The sequence below is a fragment of the Pangasianodon hypophthalmus genome, chromosome 1 (assembly GCF_027358585.1).
Source record: "Pangasianodon hypophthalmus isolate fPanHyp1 chromosome 1, fPanHyp1.pri, whole genome shotgun sequence".
NCBI lineage: Eukaryota > Metazoa > Chordata > Actinopteri > Siluriformes > Pangasiidae > Pangasianodon > Pangasianodon hypophthalmus.
This window is the reverse complement of record NC_069710.1, coordinates 23,988,839-24,007,731: the sequence shown is the minus strand read 5'-3', so window position 1 is coordinate 24,007,731 and position 18,893 is coordinate 23,988,839. Positions and strand designations below refer to the sequence as shown.

At 38.3% G+C, this 18,893-nt stretch overlaps 3 protein-coding genes across 3 annotated transcripts; 1 reads left to right on the top strand and 2 right to left on the bottom strand.

The window, feature by feature from the left end:
* Positions 1-700: 700 nt before the first annotated feature.
* LOC113542417 (C-X-C chemokine receptor type 3) lies at positions 701-8,846 on the top strand. The gene is made up of 3 exons (XM_026939953.3): positions 701-858; positions 2,416-2,748; positions 5,815-8,846. The coding sequence occupies exons 1-3, from the start codon at positions 847-849 to the stop codon at positions 6,574-6,576; spliced, it is 1,107 nt and encodes a 368-aa protein (XP_026795754.3). The 5' UTR covers positions 701-846; the 3' UTR covers positions 6,577-8,846.
* Positions 8,847-8,953: 107 nt separating this feature from the next.
* Positions 8,954-10,023, bottom strand: LOC128317136 (C-X-C chemokine receptor type 3-like). The gene is made up of 2 exons (XM_053227575.1): positions 10,015-10,023; positions 8,954-9,709 (listed from the first exon to the last, which is right to left on the bottom strand). The coding sequence occupies exons 1-2, from the start codon at positions 10,021-10,023 to the stop codon at positions 9,335-9,337; spliced, it is 384 nt and encodes a 127-aa protein (XP_053083550.1). The 3' UTR covers positions 8,954-9,334.
* cxcr3.1 (chemokine (C-X-C motif) receptor 3, tandem duplicate 1) lies at positions 9,909-17,539 on the bottom strand. The gene is made up of 3 exons (XM_026939951.3): positions 17,430-17,539; positions 15,936-16,298; positions 9,909-12,308 (listed from the first exon to the last, which is right to left on the bottom strand). The coding sequence occupies exons 2-3, from the start codon at positions 16,293-16,295 to the stop codon at positions 11,595-11,597; spliced, it is 1,074 nt and encodes a 357-aa protein (XP_026795752.1). The 5' UTR covers positions 16,296-16,298; positions 17,430-17,539; the 3' UTR covers positions 9,909-11,594.
* Positions 17,540-18,893: the final 1,354 nt, after the last annotated feature.

Below are 18,893 nucleotides of genomic sequence, written 5' to 3'. Positions count from 1 at the left end.
GGCGCATGTTTCATTTTGTATGTTTTTTTTTTTTTTTTTTTTTTTTACACATATGGTTGGGTCCAAAGGTTCTGCACTACTTCTAGGTCTCTACTTAAAGGTAAGCAAATTAGTGATATTGCGCATGTTAACTTTGTACAAAGGTCAGATCTTCCTCATGCATGATCTCTGCTAGTGAAGCATGTTTTCAGATGACACACTGATGGATTTGATCTAAAATGGATCATAAGGTTTTGCACAAACTTGTGGAGTCCATGCCAGCTCGAGCGCACAGTCATTAAAGCAAAAAAGGGGAAAAACCAAATACTAAGAAACTCTGAAATTCTGTATAATATATACTTCAAATATTCTAATTTTCACTCAAGTTGTTGTCATTAATATAATTTGTAATGAAAATTGCTGTATTAAATTAGAACAAAAAAAATAGGAGTATTTTCCCTAGTTCGCCCAAACAACAGAGCTAGGTGTTTACAGTGCTAACTGAGATATGTTAGTTAACTAAACTTGACGCATTAACTCTAGCGATGTTACACAGAAACTCTGAAAACAGAGCGAAAGCTAGAATTGGCAGTAAACAACTGAGCAATAAAACATTCTATACTTCAAAGCATGTATTGAACTACAACCTATTTAGCAAGCAACGCTGAAGTTGACCTTACAAGCACGCTATAAACAAACACACAGCGCTCAACGCAGCAGCAACAACAGCAGGAGGAAACGTCATGATCTCGCACATGCGCACAAAGCGCTGGACGGTAAATGATCTCGTTTCCTTGGCAGATACTTGAAGCGAAAGAGAAGCTGAGTGAATATAGGAGAAGAACACTGAGAAAGGGAAACTGAAGCATGGCTGTTAGGGTGAGTTGCTTCCTGTGCTTTCACACACACACTTGTTCAAACTGCAGCTATTCCTGTTTCTGTAGAGTCTCGATCGGTCACCTACACACCCCCACGCACAAACACACACACACACTGGTCTTGTTTTTCTCCAGTTGAAACTTCAAGGCGACACTTTAATTGTACAACGAAAGGCGTAGAGAATAATTCAGAAGTATAATAAAACATACACTGAACCACAGTGACACAGCAGCATCGTTCTAGTTATATCTACTACTACTAATAACAACAACAACACTTTCGTGCCACATACCATGTCATAACATCTACGACATTTGACAGCCACCCTTGTCGACATACAATAATGTCATTTAGGCACCTGAGGGTTAAAAGAGCCTTGTTCAGGGGACCCACAACTACCAGTGTGGCGCTTTGAACTCACAACCTTCTGAGTAGAAGTCCAACGCCTTAACCACTGAGCTACCACTTACTCATGCAGTGAGACCCGCAGCAATAGCGACAAATGAACGCCAATAATACGTAACAAGGCCAACAGGTGACGGCAGGAAACCTCTTACTGAATCTTGTGTAGTAAGGAAAACATTTTGTAACTATGTAAAATAATAATAATGTTTTATTTGAGTTGGGCACTGCTGAAAGTTTTGCAATGATTTAAAGGGGGAAAAATCCACCCTGAACGACGTGCATGCTAATATTTATAATTCGTTTGGTTTGTTTATAATTTGTAATGGTTTTTTTAATGGTTATAATGGGAGTTGTATTGGTTTTAATGGAAACTGTAATAGTCCCTGTGGGTCTCTACTAGTAATTTGTTGCCTTCTATTGGTGGCATATTATGTCTAGTGGTTACCATTAAGGACCAGTAATGGCTTTAATGGTTTTAATGGTTAGCTGATGGTTTGTAATAGAAACTTCTTACTTTCAGTTTCGTTTAAACGCCTTGTTTACACTTTGGTTAATGATTTCCTACATTATCTGCAATGTCATCTGACTACCTGCTGATAGTGCCAGTGGAAGTTAATCATCTTTACTTAAAGAGAGTGGTGCAACAGCGTTTTAGTTCTCCAGTCTGTCCAGTTCTCTCTCCTCCTCATCTGTACACTGTGCTCAAACACATAAAGTTCCAGAGTTCCACTTTATGTAAATAATGCTGTTGTGTCTGATCCTCTGACATGTGGACACCTCTCAGCTGGAATTTAAAAAGCATAACAAGCATTCCTGTGTTTGACAGTTTAGTTTTTTTTTATCTGACAATATAAGCCTGCCGAAGTTGCATGTAGTTTACAAAATTACGTGATCACAGTTTGGGTGTGTGCATGAGTGTGCATGTGTGTGTCTCATGTTTTTTTCAAATGTGGTCAGCTGCTACACCCTGTAGAGAGGAAACTGTCTTACAATGGTGACTCATTGGGAAACCCAACCATGTGACATGTGACTGGTGCTTAATAAAGCATAAATTCTCTCTCACCAATCCCCTCCCATCAAATCACATACACTTTTCAATCAGTGCACTTGTCTGAATAAATATTTTTGTACTTTTTTTTGACAAATATGCAGCTCGACCTGCACGGGCTGTTTGAAAACAACAGTACCTTCGACTACAGCGACTATGAATATAAATCGGACTGCACCAGGACGACGTCCTTTGTGGCCATATTCGTCTCCATTCTGTACTCTGTGGCACTTGTGCTGGGGCTGGTGGGTAACATCCTGGTGCTGGTTGTGCTGTGGCAGAAGAGGCGCAGCTGGAGTGTGACAGATGCCTTCGTGCTTCACCTGAGCATGGCCGACATGCTGCTTCTCCTCACCGTGCCAGTATGGGCAGCGGATGCTGTGCAAGGGTGGAGCTTTGGCACTGGATTCTGCAAGCTGGCTGGAGCACTTTTTAAGGTAGGGAAGTCATCCAGTTTACAGGAGCTGAAACTGAAGTGTTATTGTGGTTCAGAGGGATGCACACATTTTTTTTTGACATATGCTAATAGCTGGTAGGGAAGTAATCCAGTGTACAGGAGCTGAAACTGAAGTGTCATTGTGGTTCAGAGGGATGCACACTTTTTTTTTTTTTTTGACACGTGCTAATAGCTGGTTATTTCATATGTATGATATTCAGTGGGCTTGATATTGATATTGAGGATGCTTCAAAATACTATCACTATTAATACATTGAACAGGAAAATGCTACAGTACTACTTTCACATTTTTTAATCCGGTGTAATTTTTTTTACCCATGTTTGTGTTTGCCAATTGCTAGAAGTCATTTTGGTAGTTAAATTTAGCTAGCTAATACAATGTGACAATGCATACATTTTTAGGGATGGGCAATATCACTGGTTTTCTTTTCAGTCCAAGTAATACCAAGATAATGATAAACAATACTGGTCATCACCTGATCAGTAGGATATTTCTAAAGTGAGTATTTGCAAATTTGCAAATATGGATATCAAGAATTAAGACTAAATTTGAAATAAGTGTGTGTGTGTGTGTGAGAAGAGGACCGGTGGGCAGAGTGAGATATTAGAAAGGGCATATACATTTTATAACCTATGCCATTTTATATTTCACATTCTGTATGATATAATATTACAGTATTGCTATTCTTATATTAGGAGTGATTTTTAAAAAGAAACATCCGGATAGAAACGTTGGTATTTGGAAACAAAATGCTGGTATCAGTATGTCATATGCTCTTTGGCACAAGAGTACTACTTAGGAAGTAAGTTATATTGTAATCTAAGCTGAGAGGCTAGTGAGCATTTATAAGCAATGTTCATCTTGTCAACAAAAACCATTGACAAATTGTTGTTGATTAAAAAACACTTAATTTTCATTACTGAAGATGGCAATAAGGCAATATACACTATATTACCAAAAGTATTCGGTCACCCATCCAAATGATCAGAATCAGGTGTCCTAATCACTTGGCCTGGCCACAGGTGTATAAAATCAAGCACTTAGGCATGCAGACTGTTTTTACAAACATTTGTGAAAGAATGGGCCGCTCTCAGGAGCTCAGTGAATTCCAGCGTGGAACTGTCATAGGATGCCACCTGTGCAACAAATCCAGTCGTGAAATTTCCTCGCTCCTAAATATTCCACAGTCAACTGTCAGCTTTATCATAACAAAATGGAAGAGTTTGGGAACAACAGCAACTCAGCCACGAAGTGGTAGGCCACGTAAACTGACGGAGAGGGGTCAGCGGATGCTGAAGCACATAGTGCAAAGAGGTCGTCGACTTTCTTCACAGTCAATTGCTACAGAGCTCCAAACTTCATGTGACCTTCAGATTAGCCCAAGTACAGTACGCAGAGAGCTTCATGGAATGGGTTTCCATGGCCAAGCAGCTGCATCCAAGCCACACATCACCAAGTGCAATGCAAAGCGTCGGATGCAGTGGTGTAAAGCACGCCGCCACTGGACTCTAGAGCAGTGGAGACGCGTTCTCTGGAGTGATGAATCACGCTTTTCCATCTGGCAATCTGATGGACGAGTCTGGGTTTGGAGGTTGCCAGGAGAATGGTACATTTCGGACTGCATTGTGCCGAGTGTGAAATTTGGTGGAGGAGGAATTATGGTGTGGGGTTGTTTTTCAGGAGTTGGGCTTGGCCCCTTAGTTCCAGTGAAAGGAACTTTGAATGCTTCAAGATACCAAAACATTTTGGACAATTCCATGCTCCCAACCTTGTGGGAACAGTTTGGAGTGGGCCCCTTCCTCTTCCAACATGACTGTGCACCAGTGCACAAAGCAAGGTCCATAAAGACATGGATGACAGAGTCTGGTGTGGAAGAACTTGACTGGCCTGCACAGAGTCCTGACCTGAACCCGATAGAACACCTTTGGGATGAATTAGAGCGGAGACTGAGAGCCAGGCCTTCTCGACCAACATCAGTGTGTGACCTCACCAATGCGCTTTTGGAAGAATGGTCAAAAATTCCTATAAACACACTCCTCAACCTTGTGGACAGCCTTCCCAGAAAAGTTGAAGCTGTAATAGCTGCAAAAGGTGGACCGACATCATATTGAACCCTATGGGTTAGGAATGGGATGGCACTTAAGTTCATATGTGAGTCAAGGCAGGTGATCGAATACTTTTGGTAATATAGTGTATATATATATATATATATATATATATATATATATATATATATATATATATATATATATATATATATAGTGTTCCACAATTGACAAAAAGTCCATACTCTTCAAAAGGCAAACTGTATATCAAGAAAACAATGTGACACCTGCTTAAGTTTCTATTCAGGCATGAGCAGCTGCTTGTTTCTGGGTGTGCTTCTTATTTTAAGCTGTGTTCCCATAGTAAGGAAATACATAGTTGATTAGTTATCTTATATGGGCAAGTGAAGTCTTGTACTGTTCTCACTTATGAGCAATAATGAATTTAATTCTGCTAAGAAATGATAGTAGACAAAGTGTAAGTTACTAGAGAATTTATACATATTATAGTGCTATTTGTTGAAAATATATATTCCATTTCTCTTTCTTTATAAATTATTATTGGACAAAAATCATGAACATATCTATCCAATCATTTAATCTGGTTATTGTCGTGTTTTATCTTTGCTCAACCAGGGTTAGAAGATTTTCTCCAAATTTTACAAGAAACAGCGTGGCTTGCTTTTTAAGAAGAAATATATCTGGCAAACACCAGAGAAAACACCTTTGTTTTCTTTTGGCATACTACTTCAGGCTAAGAGCAGACCTTTTTCCAGTCAGACTTTTTTTTTATAAACTCTAACCCTAATCCTAACCCAAATCAGATATTTGCACCACTACTGCAATATGTCTTAAAATGGGCTTCTTCTCTGGATATAAGATTTAAGCGGATAGCATCATATATTGATAGCCATGTCAAGGTGCATATTCCAATGGAAATAACTGGTTTGCTGGTAATGTGAACATTTAGATTGAACTTTTTCTCTTCCCTCCTTCATAGATCAACTTCTGCTGCAGTATCTTCCTGCTGGTCTGCATCGGCCTGGATCTGTACTTTTCCGTAGTTCATGCAGGGCAGATGTGCTCACGCACAAGGCCCTGGCAGGTGCAGCTCATCTGCCTGGCTGTTTGGTTCTTCTGTCTTCTTCTCTCCATCCCTGACTGGATGTACCTGAAGGCTGCAAGTGGCTCTGAGCCAGAGGATTATACTGAGTGTGTGTATGAGTACCCATCTGAAGCATCACGTCTGGCTTCACAGTTGCTCTACCTTATGTTAGGCTTCTTGCTTCCTGCCATAGTGCTGCTCTGCTGTTATGCATGTGTCCTGCCACAGTTCAGATCTGATCAGCGTGTGCAGAAGAAGAGAGCCGTCATTCTTGCCCTCGTGTTGGCCTTTTTCATCAGCTGGACACCCTACAGCATTGCTCTGCTATCGGACACTTTCCATTTTTCATCCAACAAATCCAAGGGAGATTGTGAAGATCGCAGGTGGACTGCAGTGAGAAGCACAGCTGTTCTAGGTTTCCTTCACTCCTGCTCCAACCCTCTCATCTATTTCTGCTTTTCAGAAAAATTCAGACACTGGGTGTTAACTATCGTGAAGTGTGGCAGTTGTGCAGTGGACAGTGGTGATTTTTTCCCATGGGATTCAAGAGAAATTGAAGAAGCTACTTCTGTTCCACAGGAGGAGAAAGGACCACTACACCAAATGAATGATATTGAACGGTCTACTCCACAGCAGAAGAATGGTGAAATACTTTGAGCACAATACAGACTGACGAGATTCGCCACTTAAAATTATGTTATTTTTAATCCTAATATTTACTCAGGTAATAAAATAATGGACTTAGGGTGGATGTTAGAAACTGAAATGCTGTTTTGTAAAAGGGGATAACTTTCACAGAGCCATATCACTTGACTAACCACCTTGACGAACCACTTGGTGCACAAGTGCTCGGTAGCCGGCTCGATATAGGCTCCCGGGGTCTCGTTAATAAAAGCGTGCATAGAATAAGTTCTAAATTTGTGTGTAAGTACTTCCAGTACATACACTGGTATTTATAACATGTGCATACACATAGCTAAATTCCACACATTCTAAATTGCTCTGCTCATGCACAGCCACACACACACAAATGAACATATATGGTTAAAAATGTCCCTTTAAAAAGCACTGCCTGCTTGTGGTACTGCTTGTTGCAGTATGAAGTAAAGATACTTTTACACTAAGTAGAGTAAATCCAAAATGGTTTATTTGGGACTTTTACTGGTAGTTTTATCAAAGAATATTTTATGATCATATGTGTGCATTCTTTTGCCCCAAATACATTTAGAAAACCTGCCATGGCATGTAAATCCCTCACTGTTTTCCACTGCAGTATTTGGAAATGTAGTGTATTGTAGCATGAGCAATATGAATGAAGGAACGATGGGTCATTATTCAGCTTGGAAATGTCAGATCTGTCTCTAGATTCTTGTTAAAATGTGCCTGTGGCTAAAAACCCTAGTGTAGAAATCAGCTAAAATTGCATTGGACAAATGAAATTATCACTGTCAGCAAAGAGTTTCCTGTGCTTTCCACCCTGCACTTAAATACATTTCTTCCTTCTGCAAAGCTCTGTGTGCCCAATCTTAAATAAGGCATCATCCTAATCAATAGATTAGAACTAGAAACGGACTGTGGTGAAAGCTAAAATATCTCTGAAAACACATGCAGTTCTGATATTCCACAGCACAGCATGCCATTTTTAACAAAGCATGATTTTTCTCTTTAGAGAGACTCAATTTATTTTCACTTTTTATTTCTGTTTTATGGGTCTTTCATCAGCATGGAGCACAATGACTGATAAAGAGTCTATAATGTGTATAGCATTACCATATTTACATTACCAAATATTTTTTGTAGCTGTTTTAATTGTGTTTTATACTTTCTTCTTTATAAGAATTGTGTAAGCTGTTCTTGTTTTCTTGGGTGGGGTTTGTAATTTCCTGTCTTTGCTGTATCCTTGATATATAATGTTTTTTTTTTAATTAAATATATTTTATATATTTCATAATATCCTATTATAAAAGGAATAATTTTTTTTCTTCCTTTTTTGGACTTGGGAAAATTAGGTTGTATATAACCCATTTTACTTTACTTTAATATATATGTTTTAATATATGGCTAAATGTGTACTGATATCAATATCAGTGTTGTAAACTATGTAGCTATTTTGTTTTGTCTTTTGGTGTGCTTAAAATGGGAGTGCACTGTGTCACACGATAATGAATTCATGTTCTTACTTACTTACTTATGAGGGGAATCATAATGATTTCCCTCACTGACATCATGAGATGATTTCCTTTGTTGCAACACTGTTTGTGAGCCAGAGTCATGTGCTTTCTCCTTGACGGGCTGTGTTGTTTCCAGTATTGCATAGGTCATATCAGTTATTCTGGAAGAAGTGCTTTCTTGGGATTTCCCATGGAACCGGGTTTTGCAACATGTGATAACTATTTTTAATGGAGTGCCTTTGGACAGACAAGCAGCTTTCAGCTATTACAGACATTTAAGGAATCACAAAACAAGACTTTTTCGTCCTTCCTGTGAGCTGCATGTACGTACGATGTTGTTCAAAAGAGGAAGGAGAAGCAATGCATTAAGAAGAAACAAATGTGAAGACATCATGATGAATCATAGTCATATACATTCATATACAGCCTGAATTATAATGTCATATACAAATACAAAATCGCACTTTACTGTATCTACTGAAGTAACCATTGAAGGAAATATGGATTTCTTGAAAAGAAAAGTAAATGTTACTTATGACAAAATATCGGCTTGTCACAGCTTCTCTGAGTGAAAGCTTACATTTCTTGGTAATGAAGACGAAACCTATGTTTCCACACAGCAGTTCTTTTCAATGTTTGCAATGAGTCAGCTTTAACACTCACAATGTTACATGATGATTTTAAGAGTTCTGAGTAGCCGTGTATGTATGTGTGTGTGTATGTGTGTGTTTTACAAAAACTGTGTGTGTGTGTGTCTGTATGACACTGATGACATTGATCAAAAACTCTTAGTATTCTTGAATACATTATTTAAAACTTAAGCTGTTTTCTGTTGTTTGATAAGTTCTCATAAAATTGCTCTGTTCACACATCATATGTTTCAGTTATTAAAATTCTTGTGTGCTTCATTCAAATGATAACACGTCCAATTCAGACACACTGTTAACTGATCATAAAACTCAATTCGTATGGGTGTTTACTAGTTTGTTATTGTTATTGTTAGTTTTTAGTTAACTCTTCTGATTTACGTAATATAGAACAATGTAATCTTGTTTGAAGAAAATAATTTCACAACAAAGTTTTAGGTTTGAATACTAAAAACTTTTCCTGGGTAGCAGACTCAAGACTTTTGGACCCTACTTTTCGGAGAATATTCAGCTAATATTTCTTCTCGATATTTTGTGGTGTTCAAACCTCTAGATGCATGAATCCAAATTGGCTTCAGGAGAGTGTGTATTGCTCCATCAGAAAGCTGAGGTTTGTGATGTGTCTGCAGACCACACAGAGCTCTTGCGAGACACTGTATCCACGCGGGTCTGCAGCCTGTATCTGAACGGCTTTATCAAGTCCAGAAGATGGCGCCTAAACTTCACTCCAACAAATGCATAGAGCACCGGGTTCACACAGCAGTGCATGTAGCCCAGAGTGGAGGTGGCAGTTATGGCAATGTCCAGTGCTGTGGTGGTCTCACAGGCTATGCTATTGTTGATGCTTTGGTTGGTGTAGACAGTGTCCACCAGCAGGGTGATGTTGTAGGGTGTCCAGGTGATGAAAAATGCCATCACTAAGGCAAGGACGACTCGTACAGCTCTTTGCTTCTGCACACCCTGAGATCCGAGCTGCAGCCGCCGTATTGAGTAGCCGTGTATGTATGTGTGTGTATGTGTGTATTTTACAAAAACTGTGTGTGTGTATATATGTGTGTGGAATGGTTAGTTTATGATATTGTAGGTGTAGGCCCAGGCTTGTGTTAACTTGCTGGACAATTAGATTACGTGTGTGTTTTGTTGTCTCCAAAAGCACAAACCAGAATGACTGTCACGTTTCTGTGTTTATTTATTTTTGCTTAATTGACAATATCTGAAACCACCAAAAATAACTATAAAATACAATTATAGTTCATAATTAAAAAAAAAAAACATACCAGACACATCAGAGTTACAGACCTAGTCTATTTAATTCTAAGAAAATAGCCTAGTATAGAAACGCTCTTATAAAATCAGCCAGTGTGATTTTGGGGCTGAGTTTTACCGCATCACTACGAGTAGGCCTAGCTGCAATATTTGCCCATATTTATACCAAATATCGATAAGACAAACTGCTTTCTACAGCTTTGTTGGAAGTGCGAAATGATGCAGCGGGGACAGAGAATTGAAATTGGTAGCATTTTACAAGATTACCCAACTAATCTGGTCTGTTTTGAAAAGATTAAACTATTGTCAGTAAATGTGTTTTATTACAAGTGAGATGTCTGATAGAAAATACACACATATCCATAAGCAAAGGAAATAGATTTAGTCGTACTTTAAAAAAAAATATTTACATGAAGTTCTGATACATGTAGCATCTGATTCTTGTCAAATCAGTTGCTCATGAGCTTATGCAAAAAATATTGTGATGCATGTCTATGCAGAAATATTGCATTACTAAATGATGGACTTCCTGATCTAGCATCTGCTAAATATGCACATTAAGCAGAACTGGATTGACTCAATCTTTTGTAATGTTTCTGATAACATTAAAGATGCTCCGTTCCTCCTTACAGCAACGACGGATCAAGTACAACCCTTTTTTCTTCTGCAGTGTCGCCATTCAGTCTGCCATTTCGTCAAGGACTGCAGATAGTTCATTTTTGAATTTCCTGTTGTACTGAAATTAGTCGTGCTCATGCAAAACGCTGTTAGTTTGTACAATACTCCCCTTTTACCAAACAGTCTTTCTGACTAATTTGAAACTAATTTGTCTACTTTCTCAGCAAATACAATACTGACACAAGAAATAAATGAGAAAAAAGAAGAGAAACCATGGTACACCTAGCCTAGTCTACAAATATTTAGTTGTCTAAGGAGCCTTTACATTTTTGCAGTCAATCAGAAGACCTTTCGGTCCAACCATCCAAAATAATCGAATCTAGATTAAACAGTATATGATTTGCTAGACCAGCACTGAGCCAGAGTGCATTGGTTATTTAAAATTGATTATTTCATCTATGATTAAAACTTTAATAAGATCAGTCAGTCACTAACATATGATCTGACATTGATCAAAAACTCTTAGTATTCTTGAATACATTATTTAAAACTTGTTTTCTGTTGTTTGATAAGTTCTCATAAAATTGCTCTGTTCACACATCATATGTTTCAGTTATTAAAATTCTTGTGTGCTTCATTCAAATGATAACACGTCCAATTCAGACACACTGTTAACTGATCATAAAACTCAATTAGTATGGGTGTTTACTAGTTTGTTATTGTTATTGTTAGTTTTTAGTTAACTCTTCTGATTTACGTAATATAGAACAATGTAATCTTGTTTGAAGAAAATAATTTCACAACAAAGTTTTAGGTTTGAATACTAAAAACTTTTCCTGGGTAGCAGACTCAAGACTTTTGGACCCTACTTTTCGGAGAATATTCAGCTAATATTTCTTCTCAATATTTTGTGGTGTTCAAACCTCTAGATGCATGAATCCAAATTGGCTTCAGGAGAGTGTGTATTGCTCCATCAGAAAGCTGAGGTTTGTGATGTGTCTGCAGACCACACAGAGCTCTTGCGAGACACTGTGTCCATGCGGGTCTGCAGCCTGTATCTGAACGGCTTTATCAAGTCCAGAAGATGGCGCCTAAACTTCACTCCAACAAATGCATAGAGCACCGGGTTCACACAGCAGTGCATGTAGCCCAGAGTGGAGGTGGCAGTTATGGCAATGTCCAGTGCTGTGGTGGTCTCACAGGCTATGCTATTGTTGATGCTTTGGTTGGTGTAGACAGTGTCCACCAGCAGGGTGATGTTGTAGGGTGTCCAGGTGATGAAAAATGCCATCACTAAGGCAAGAACGACTCGTACAGCTCTTTGCTTCTGCACACCCTGAGATCCAAGCTGCAGCCGCAGCAGAACACGAGAGTAACAGTAGAGCAGAACAATGGCAGGAAGCAAAAAGCCCAACACATGGTAGAGCCCACGTGACGCCACACGCCATGTTGAAGATGGGTAAAAGTGAGTACACTCAAATTTATTACCTCGTCTAGGGTCGTTTTCAGCCTTCAGGTGCATCCAGTCAGGGATAGAGAGAAGAAGACAGAAGAACCAAACAGCCAGGCAGCTGAGCTGCACCAGCAATGGTTTTGTGCGTGAGTACATCTGCACTGCGTGAACTACAGAAAAATATCGATCGAGGCTGATGCAGGCCAGCAGGAAGATACCACAGTAGAAGTTGATCTGAAAAAACAAATGAGCCTCATTTGGTTCTGTGATGTCAGATTTCCATTTAAAAAAAAAAAAAGCAGCATGACAAAATGCAAATACAGTGATTACATATGTTCTGGACACCTGCACAGTTTCTCTCTGGAATTAGAGGAGTTTCGCTGTTGTCACCAGAAGTGGACTCAAGACGTTCCAAGATTGTTATCATAAAATTTTTTACCATAAATTGTTATGCTAAAATCTACAACTGGTCAGTAAGAGTGTGTTGATGTGCACCTCAGGTGATGGTAACTTTAGTACTGATTTATCAATATTCGCCAGTGAGAGCAGACACTTGATGTTGTTTGTGATGGCATGTAGCAGTGTTGTGCTGCGTTCACGAAGCAATTAATTAACAAATTTATTAAATATCACCAATTTCCTTATCTCCTGGAGAAGAGTGCTGATAGCTCACCAGTAAAGTTATTAGAAAGCCGGAGTGTAACCCTGGGAACAGCACCACAGTGGTTAATGTGTGGCAAACAGGCATCATGGCCACTTTGGCAAACTTAAGTCTGATCTGTCACCTATTGCAACTAATATTTGACCTATTTTGTGGTTTATCAGCCCTGCGATATTCCACAGTGCACCAGTTTCATTAAGGAGCTCTTATATGCATGCAAGAGTGCAGGGAATTTCCAATCTGGTACACGGCCACACATAATGACTGCAGTGGCAGATGTGGAAACCACAGGGCTTCTGAAGTCAATGCCTCTAGTAGACAGAACAATGTCCTCACTAGCGGTACAAGTAGGCGAAGCATAAAGTAGTAAAGATGTTACTTAAAGGCGTGGGATGTCTCTGAGCCCCATGCAAAGCAATGGTCCCACAGTGGGACCTGGACATGGTTCTAGGCAGTTTATGCAACCTGCCATATGAACCAATAGAAGGCAAACACGTAAAGTGACCTTCATTTGAGACAGCTTTTTTGCTGGCCATCACTATGGCTGCTTTGAAGACCAGAATTCTAACATGTCGTCCTGTGCATGAACCCAGAATTCCTGGCAAAGATACTGATGCTGTGGTGTACTGTATTAATACAGTCATGGGAAAAAGAAAGTACACTCTCCATTTATATTTATCAGGGCCTAAATAACAATTGTGTGGTCCTCACCAACTTCTATAAACAAACAAATAACCTCGGGTGACAACAAAAAAACACAACAGATTTCAAGATGTAGTCATTTTTTCCCAAAAAGTAAACCAACATTCAGAAACCAGGTGGGAAACAATAAGTACACCCTTCCTACTTCCACAAACATTAAGCGAGTAATTAGCAGCCAGGTGTTACTAATGAAATGCACAAGATCAGCTAACCATCAAGAAGCGTGGCTACCCCTATAAAAGCAGAACTTTTGGCAGTTTGGTGTTCTGGAGCTCTCGGGTGTGTTTCTACACCATACCAAGATGAAAGGCCAAAAAGAATATGGAGCATGATTTAAGTTTGCAAAATTGCATCTGAACAAACCACAAAAGTTCTGGAACAATATCCTTTGGACTGATGAGACCAAGTTGGAGATGTCTGTTCGTCATGCACAGTGCTAGGTTTGGTGAAAACCAAACACAGCGTATCACCACAAACACCTTATACCAACTGTGAAGCATGGTGGTGGAGGGGTGATGATTTGGGCTTGTTCTGCAGTGAATGAGACAACAAAGAACATCACTTCATACCAGAATATTCTTGAGACAAATGTGAGGCCATCTGCTTAGCAATTTAAACTGTGCCAAAATTAGGTCATACATGAAATGATAATGATCCCAAGCACACCAGCAAATCGACATCTGAATGGCTAAAGAATAAAAATATCAAGGTGTTGGAATTGCCACTTCAAAGTCCAGACCTCAACCCCACTGAGGTGCTGTGGCAGGATCTTAAGAAAGTTGTGCAAACACAAATGCCCTCAAACATCAGTGAACTGAAGCAATGTTGTAAAGAAGAGTGGGCAATTTTTTTTTCCAGAGACTGATAAACTCCTACAGAAAACGTTTACTTCAAGTTATTGTTGTTAAAGGTGGTTCTACATGTGACTGAATTATAGAGTGTACTTATTTTCTCTCACCTGGTTTCTGAATGTTGGTTTACTTTTTGGAAAAAATGACTACACATTGAAATCTGTTTTTTTTGTTGTTGCTGTTGTTTTTGTTTATGTCACCTGAGGTTATTTGTTTGTAGAAGTTGGTGTGGGCCACACAATTGTTATTTAGGACCTGATGAATAAAAACATAGAATTGAAGGAGGATGTATTTTTTTCCCCATCTCTGTGTACCTACCTGCTCTTGGAAATGAGACTGTACTCAGGCCAGCGCCGTGTCCAGGAAGGATTCTCAAGCACTTTGTGGCATTGACTACCGGCTGAGAGGGACAGTGACCAGCTGTTTATATGCTTTAGGGAGCACAATAAAAGGACCTCACTTTCAGATTAGCCTGTTGGTTCAAGAATTGACTTTGCGGGATTCCTTGAATGCAGACCAAGAGATGCCTTCTTTAATTAATTTACATAATTGACGTAATTTGTCGTGCGCCTTTAATAGCTGACTAAATGTAGTCTGCAGAATCTGGTGAGGAGCAGCTAGTAAAGGGTGTCATCACACCCTTTGTGTTCTGTGGTTAGTTCTCATAACTCTTAGAATACGGTGTTAATAGACAGTACAGTATTAATAGTGAGTCTCACCCTCAGGAGAGAGCAATATCAGTACTTTTATCATCAGTAGGATCAGTATCATAATTCAAGTGATTCCTATTCTCATTAGTATCCGCACTTGAGTGGATCTCACTTTCAAAAATGATCAGTGTCGCAGTTTTTCCCATAGAAAATGGTGTCAGCACGTTCTGGACAAAAGTGCTGACACCATTTTCCCATAGAAATAGGTTCCATATATAACTGTAGTTCTTCACCTAAATGAAGGACCACCAGGACATCTGGGTCACTCTTGATGTCAAGAATGGCCAGAGGATGAGTATTATGTAGCTGGGACCTTTAATACGCTACACATCTGAGGGTACGGTCACAAGGTGACAACTTTGCTGTTTTTACACGGCAAGGACGCAAGCACAATAGTGAAAAACTCCACTAGTTCCAGAAGAAAACCACTTTTGGTAATGGAACCACAGTTTCATACATAATTTATGGGTTTTACCAAAAAAAAAAAGAAAAAGAAAAACAAATCAAATCTTAAACAGCATTAACGTCATCTTACAACAAAAGAAACCTATAACTATTGTTTCAGTTCTGTTTTCAACATAGCAGTAGCCATGAGACAAGTTTTGTTTTTGCTCATTATGAGGGAGCCAGATATAAAACAGCAAAAACAGGAATGCATAACTGAATAATCAAAGATTAACTGAAATTATTTGTCAACGGATTCTGTTTAAGACAACATAATAACATTCCAATATATATTAAAGAAAAGTTTGGTCATAGATAGACATATATAAAGTAATTTTAAAAAGTATAACCAAATGTGGTTAGCAAGCCTTATGTGTATTCATATAACAAGCATTAATGTAATTAGGTACATCTGGTGAGTAACAGCATTAGACAGGATACTGAACACAGTACACAGAATCATAAGGACCCACAAACTTCAGCTCCTCCCTACCTTAAACAGTGCTCCAGAGAGCTTGCAGAAACCAGTGCCGAAACTCCATCCACTCACTGCATCAACTGCCCAGAGTGGCAAGGTGAGGAGTAACAGCATGTCAGCCACGCTCAGATGTAGCACAAAGACGTCTGTCACACTCCATGTCCGCCTCTTCTGGCACAGCACAACCAGCACCAGGCCATTGCCCATCAGCCCCAGCACAAACGCAATAGAGTACAGAATGGGGATGAAGATGGCTTCAAAAAGCATACTTGTGTGTTGATCACACACCTTTCCACAACAATCGGTGTCATTATCGTAATCATAGCTTTCATTATTCCATCCAATATCAAGATCTGAAATTTTCAAAGTTACCATTTTCTGCAAGATAAAAAGAAAATCATCAGCATGATGAGAAATACTGGCAATCATCACCGGTAGCCTGTTTGCACATAGATTCTGTCACTCATACTCTACTACTCATAGTAATATTTTCTTATATTATTTCAGTTACTTTGTAAAGAAGCTGTGGGGCAGCAGATGTACTTCCTCATTTCAGCAGGTGAACTGGCATTGTCTGCTAGCTGCAGGGATGTGGTTTAAGTTAATGAAGAGATGCTAAGATAAATGTCCTAATTACTTTCTTTTCCCTTTTTTCCTCCAATTATATAAAAATTTATAGCAGCTGTTAATTTGCAGATTGTGAATTGTTCACCCCGACAGCTGCATATAGTTCAGTGCATATAATAGCGTATAATTCAATGTAGCGGTATGTGATTTGTGTCATGTGATGGTACAAATTTTCGAAAATTTCTAAATAATAAATCATCTTCACAGAACTGGCTAATTTATAGTAAATGAAAACTGAAATTGTTGAGGGTGTTATATGACTGGTATGGTATTTCCCCCAGGCTGGATTATATGCTGGTCTTTTCATTTCATCATCAAGTTGAAAAACGTCCAAAATTTGTGCATGGGGTAAGTGCTGATGTACTATCTTTTCTATTCTTTCCAAATGCATGTGTGACAGCAAAACTGTATAATTAATAATGCTAATATTGATATAGAAATCAGAACGATTAGTTAACAGCAATGCGAAAAATATTGTAATTCTGTTATATACTGTGCTATTATGAACTAGAGTTTGTGTAAAGACAATTACAGGCAGACAGATAAAATGTAGGCGTATCGAATGCAAAATTCTAACTAACAGTCAAGGTTAAATAACACTTACATAAATATTTTCAATCCATTGAATTCAAAATTCAAATTTAAAAATCATTATAACGATTTATTTGAACAATTACATTATACATTATATAATACGCATATATATAATAATCTGTTTTTAAAAAAAGCCACTGGCACAATTATTTGTTTCTACTTTCCAGCGGAAGTAGCGATGATCTAAAGATGATCTAAAGAAAGGATTTAAAACTGTCAATACAAAACTTAAATCACACTGACAGTCAAACTGCTGAGATCAATAAAAATCAATAAATTCTAACTTACATATCAGCATGTAATCTGCTTGAAAACAGCTCATAAACGCACACACACAAACTGTCTCTGTCTAGTTTGTATACCACAGAAGTAGGCTCTGACAGAGAGAGAGAGAGAGAGTGAGTGAGTGAGTGAGAGAGAGAGAGAGAGAGAGAGAGAGAGGAACTCTGGGTTACCACAGATTTACGATAAGATCTTCAGATCTTTTAGTCATTCACAATATTTAAATTCAGTGATTTAGTGACATTTATGAATTAATGGATTTCCACATGCCTACTGAAGAGAGTGACGTGACAGCGTTAAGGACACTGAAATAAAAGTTCTGGCACTGGGCAGGATACTATACCAATAACACATGGTACCCTAAATGAAAGATGGGAAAGAGCAGTAAATTTTACTGACCATATATGTATATTATTATTATTATTATTTCTAATCCTGAACCCCAAACAATTTATTAATTTGGAAGACAAAACAATGAGACTTTTATATACCAATGCAATTCTAATAAGAATATATGGAGTTTTCCCAGTTTAAAAAAAATAATAAGAAGAAGTAGAAGAAGAAGAAGAATTTGAAAATAATAAGAATTTGAAAATAATGATCATTCTCAGAGTGAAACCTTTCCCTTTGTACTGACATTCGCTGTACTTTACTGGTTCATTAGATACTTAACCTCTTTAAGCATTGTCTTTTCTGCTTGGCCTTCATTTAGCTTTTTGTGATTTTTGGACATTGTCATCCATGGTCCTTTCACTGGCCCTGTTTACATCTGGTCATTTCATGCGTCTTGTATTTGTATTGTATTCTTATAGAATTTTTAACCACAAAGGATAATCTAGTTGCGGTAATGTGCATGGTATGCAAATGAGCACATCACACTTAACAGCCAACTTTGCATCGTTGCTTGTTTTCAGTTGTTCTTTGCAAATATGGGTTGTTGCTCAAAAAAGATTTGAACTTATTTAAACTTCTTCAAACTCAGGAGTAGATAGTTTCAGCAGCTGATCTTCAAGGAAGACATCTGTTCACATTTTTTACAGCATTAATCACAGCAAAACCTACTACGGTTCAGTAATCAGATTGTGCACAAGATTGTCATGAAAACTGTGTAGGAGCAGATTGTGCTGTGCATCTTCATTTGTGGGTGAACGTCTCCTGCCATGTTAATCATATAATGTATGTGAACATAACTACATGCATCATGAAGTATTTCACTGAGAGTTCTTTTGGTTGTCTAGTGAGACATTAAGGTGTATTTATACTTATTGTCACCTAGCTAAAATGTGGCTCAGACTAGTTTGAGTTTTTAAGGTTCTTTTTGTCTTCTGTTTTTTTAAACTTAAGTAAAAGCATAGATAATGTGTCAAAATCTTACTCAATTAAAATTGGATTATTCAGCCAAAAATGTACTCAGTTGAAAGTCAGAAAATTTAAAAGTCAACAAAAAAAAGTGCTACTTTTAAATGTCAT

Bases quoted from the DNA above. Each gene is read 5' to 3' on its own strand.
- LOC113542417 (XM_026939953.3), top strand. The intron at 2,749-5,814 runs GTAGGGAAGTCA...CCTCCTTCATAG, and splicing joins TGGCTGGAGCACTTTTTAAG to ATCAACTTCTGCTGCAGTAT.
- cxcr3.1 (XM_026939951.3), bottom strand. From the start codon at position 16,295: ATGGTAACTTTGAAAATTTCAGATCTTGATATTGGATGGAATAATGAA. The intron at 12,309-15,935 runs GTAGGGAGGAGC...TTGTTTTTTCAG, and splicing joins TCTCTGGAGCACTGTTTAAG to ATCAACTTCTACTGTGGTAT.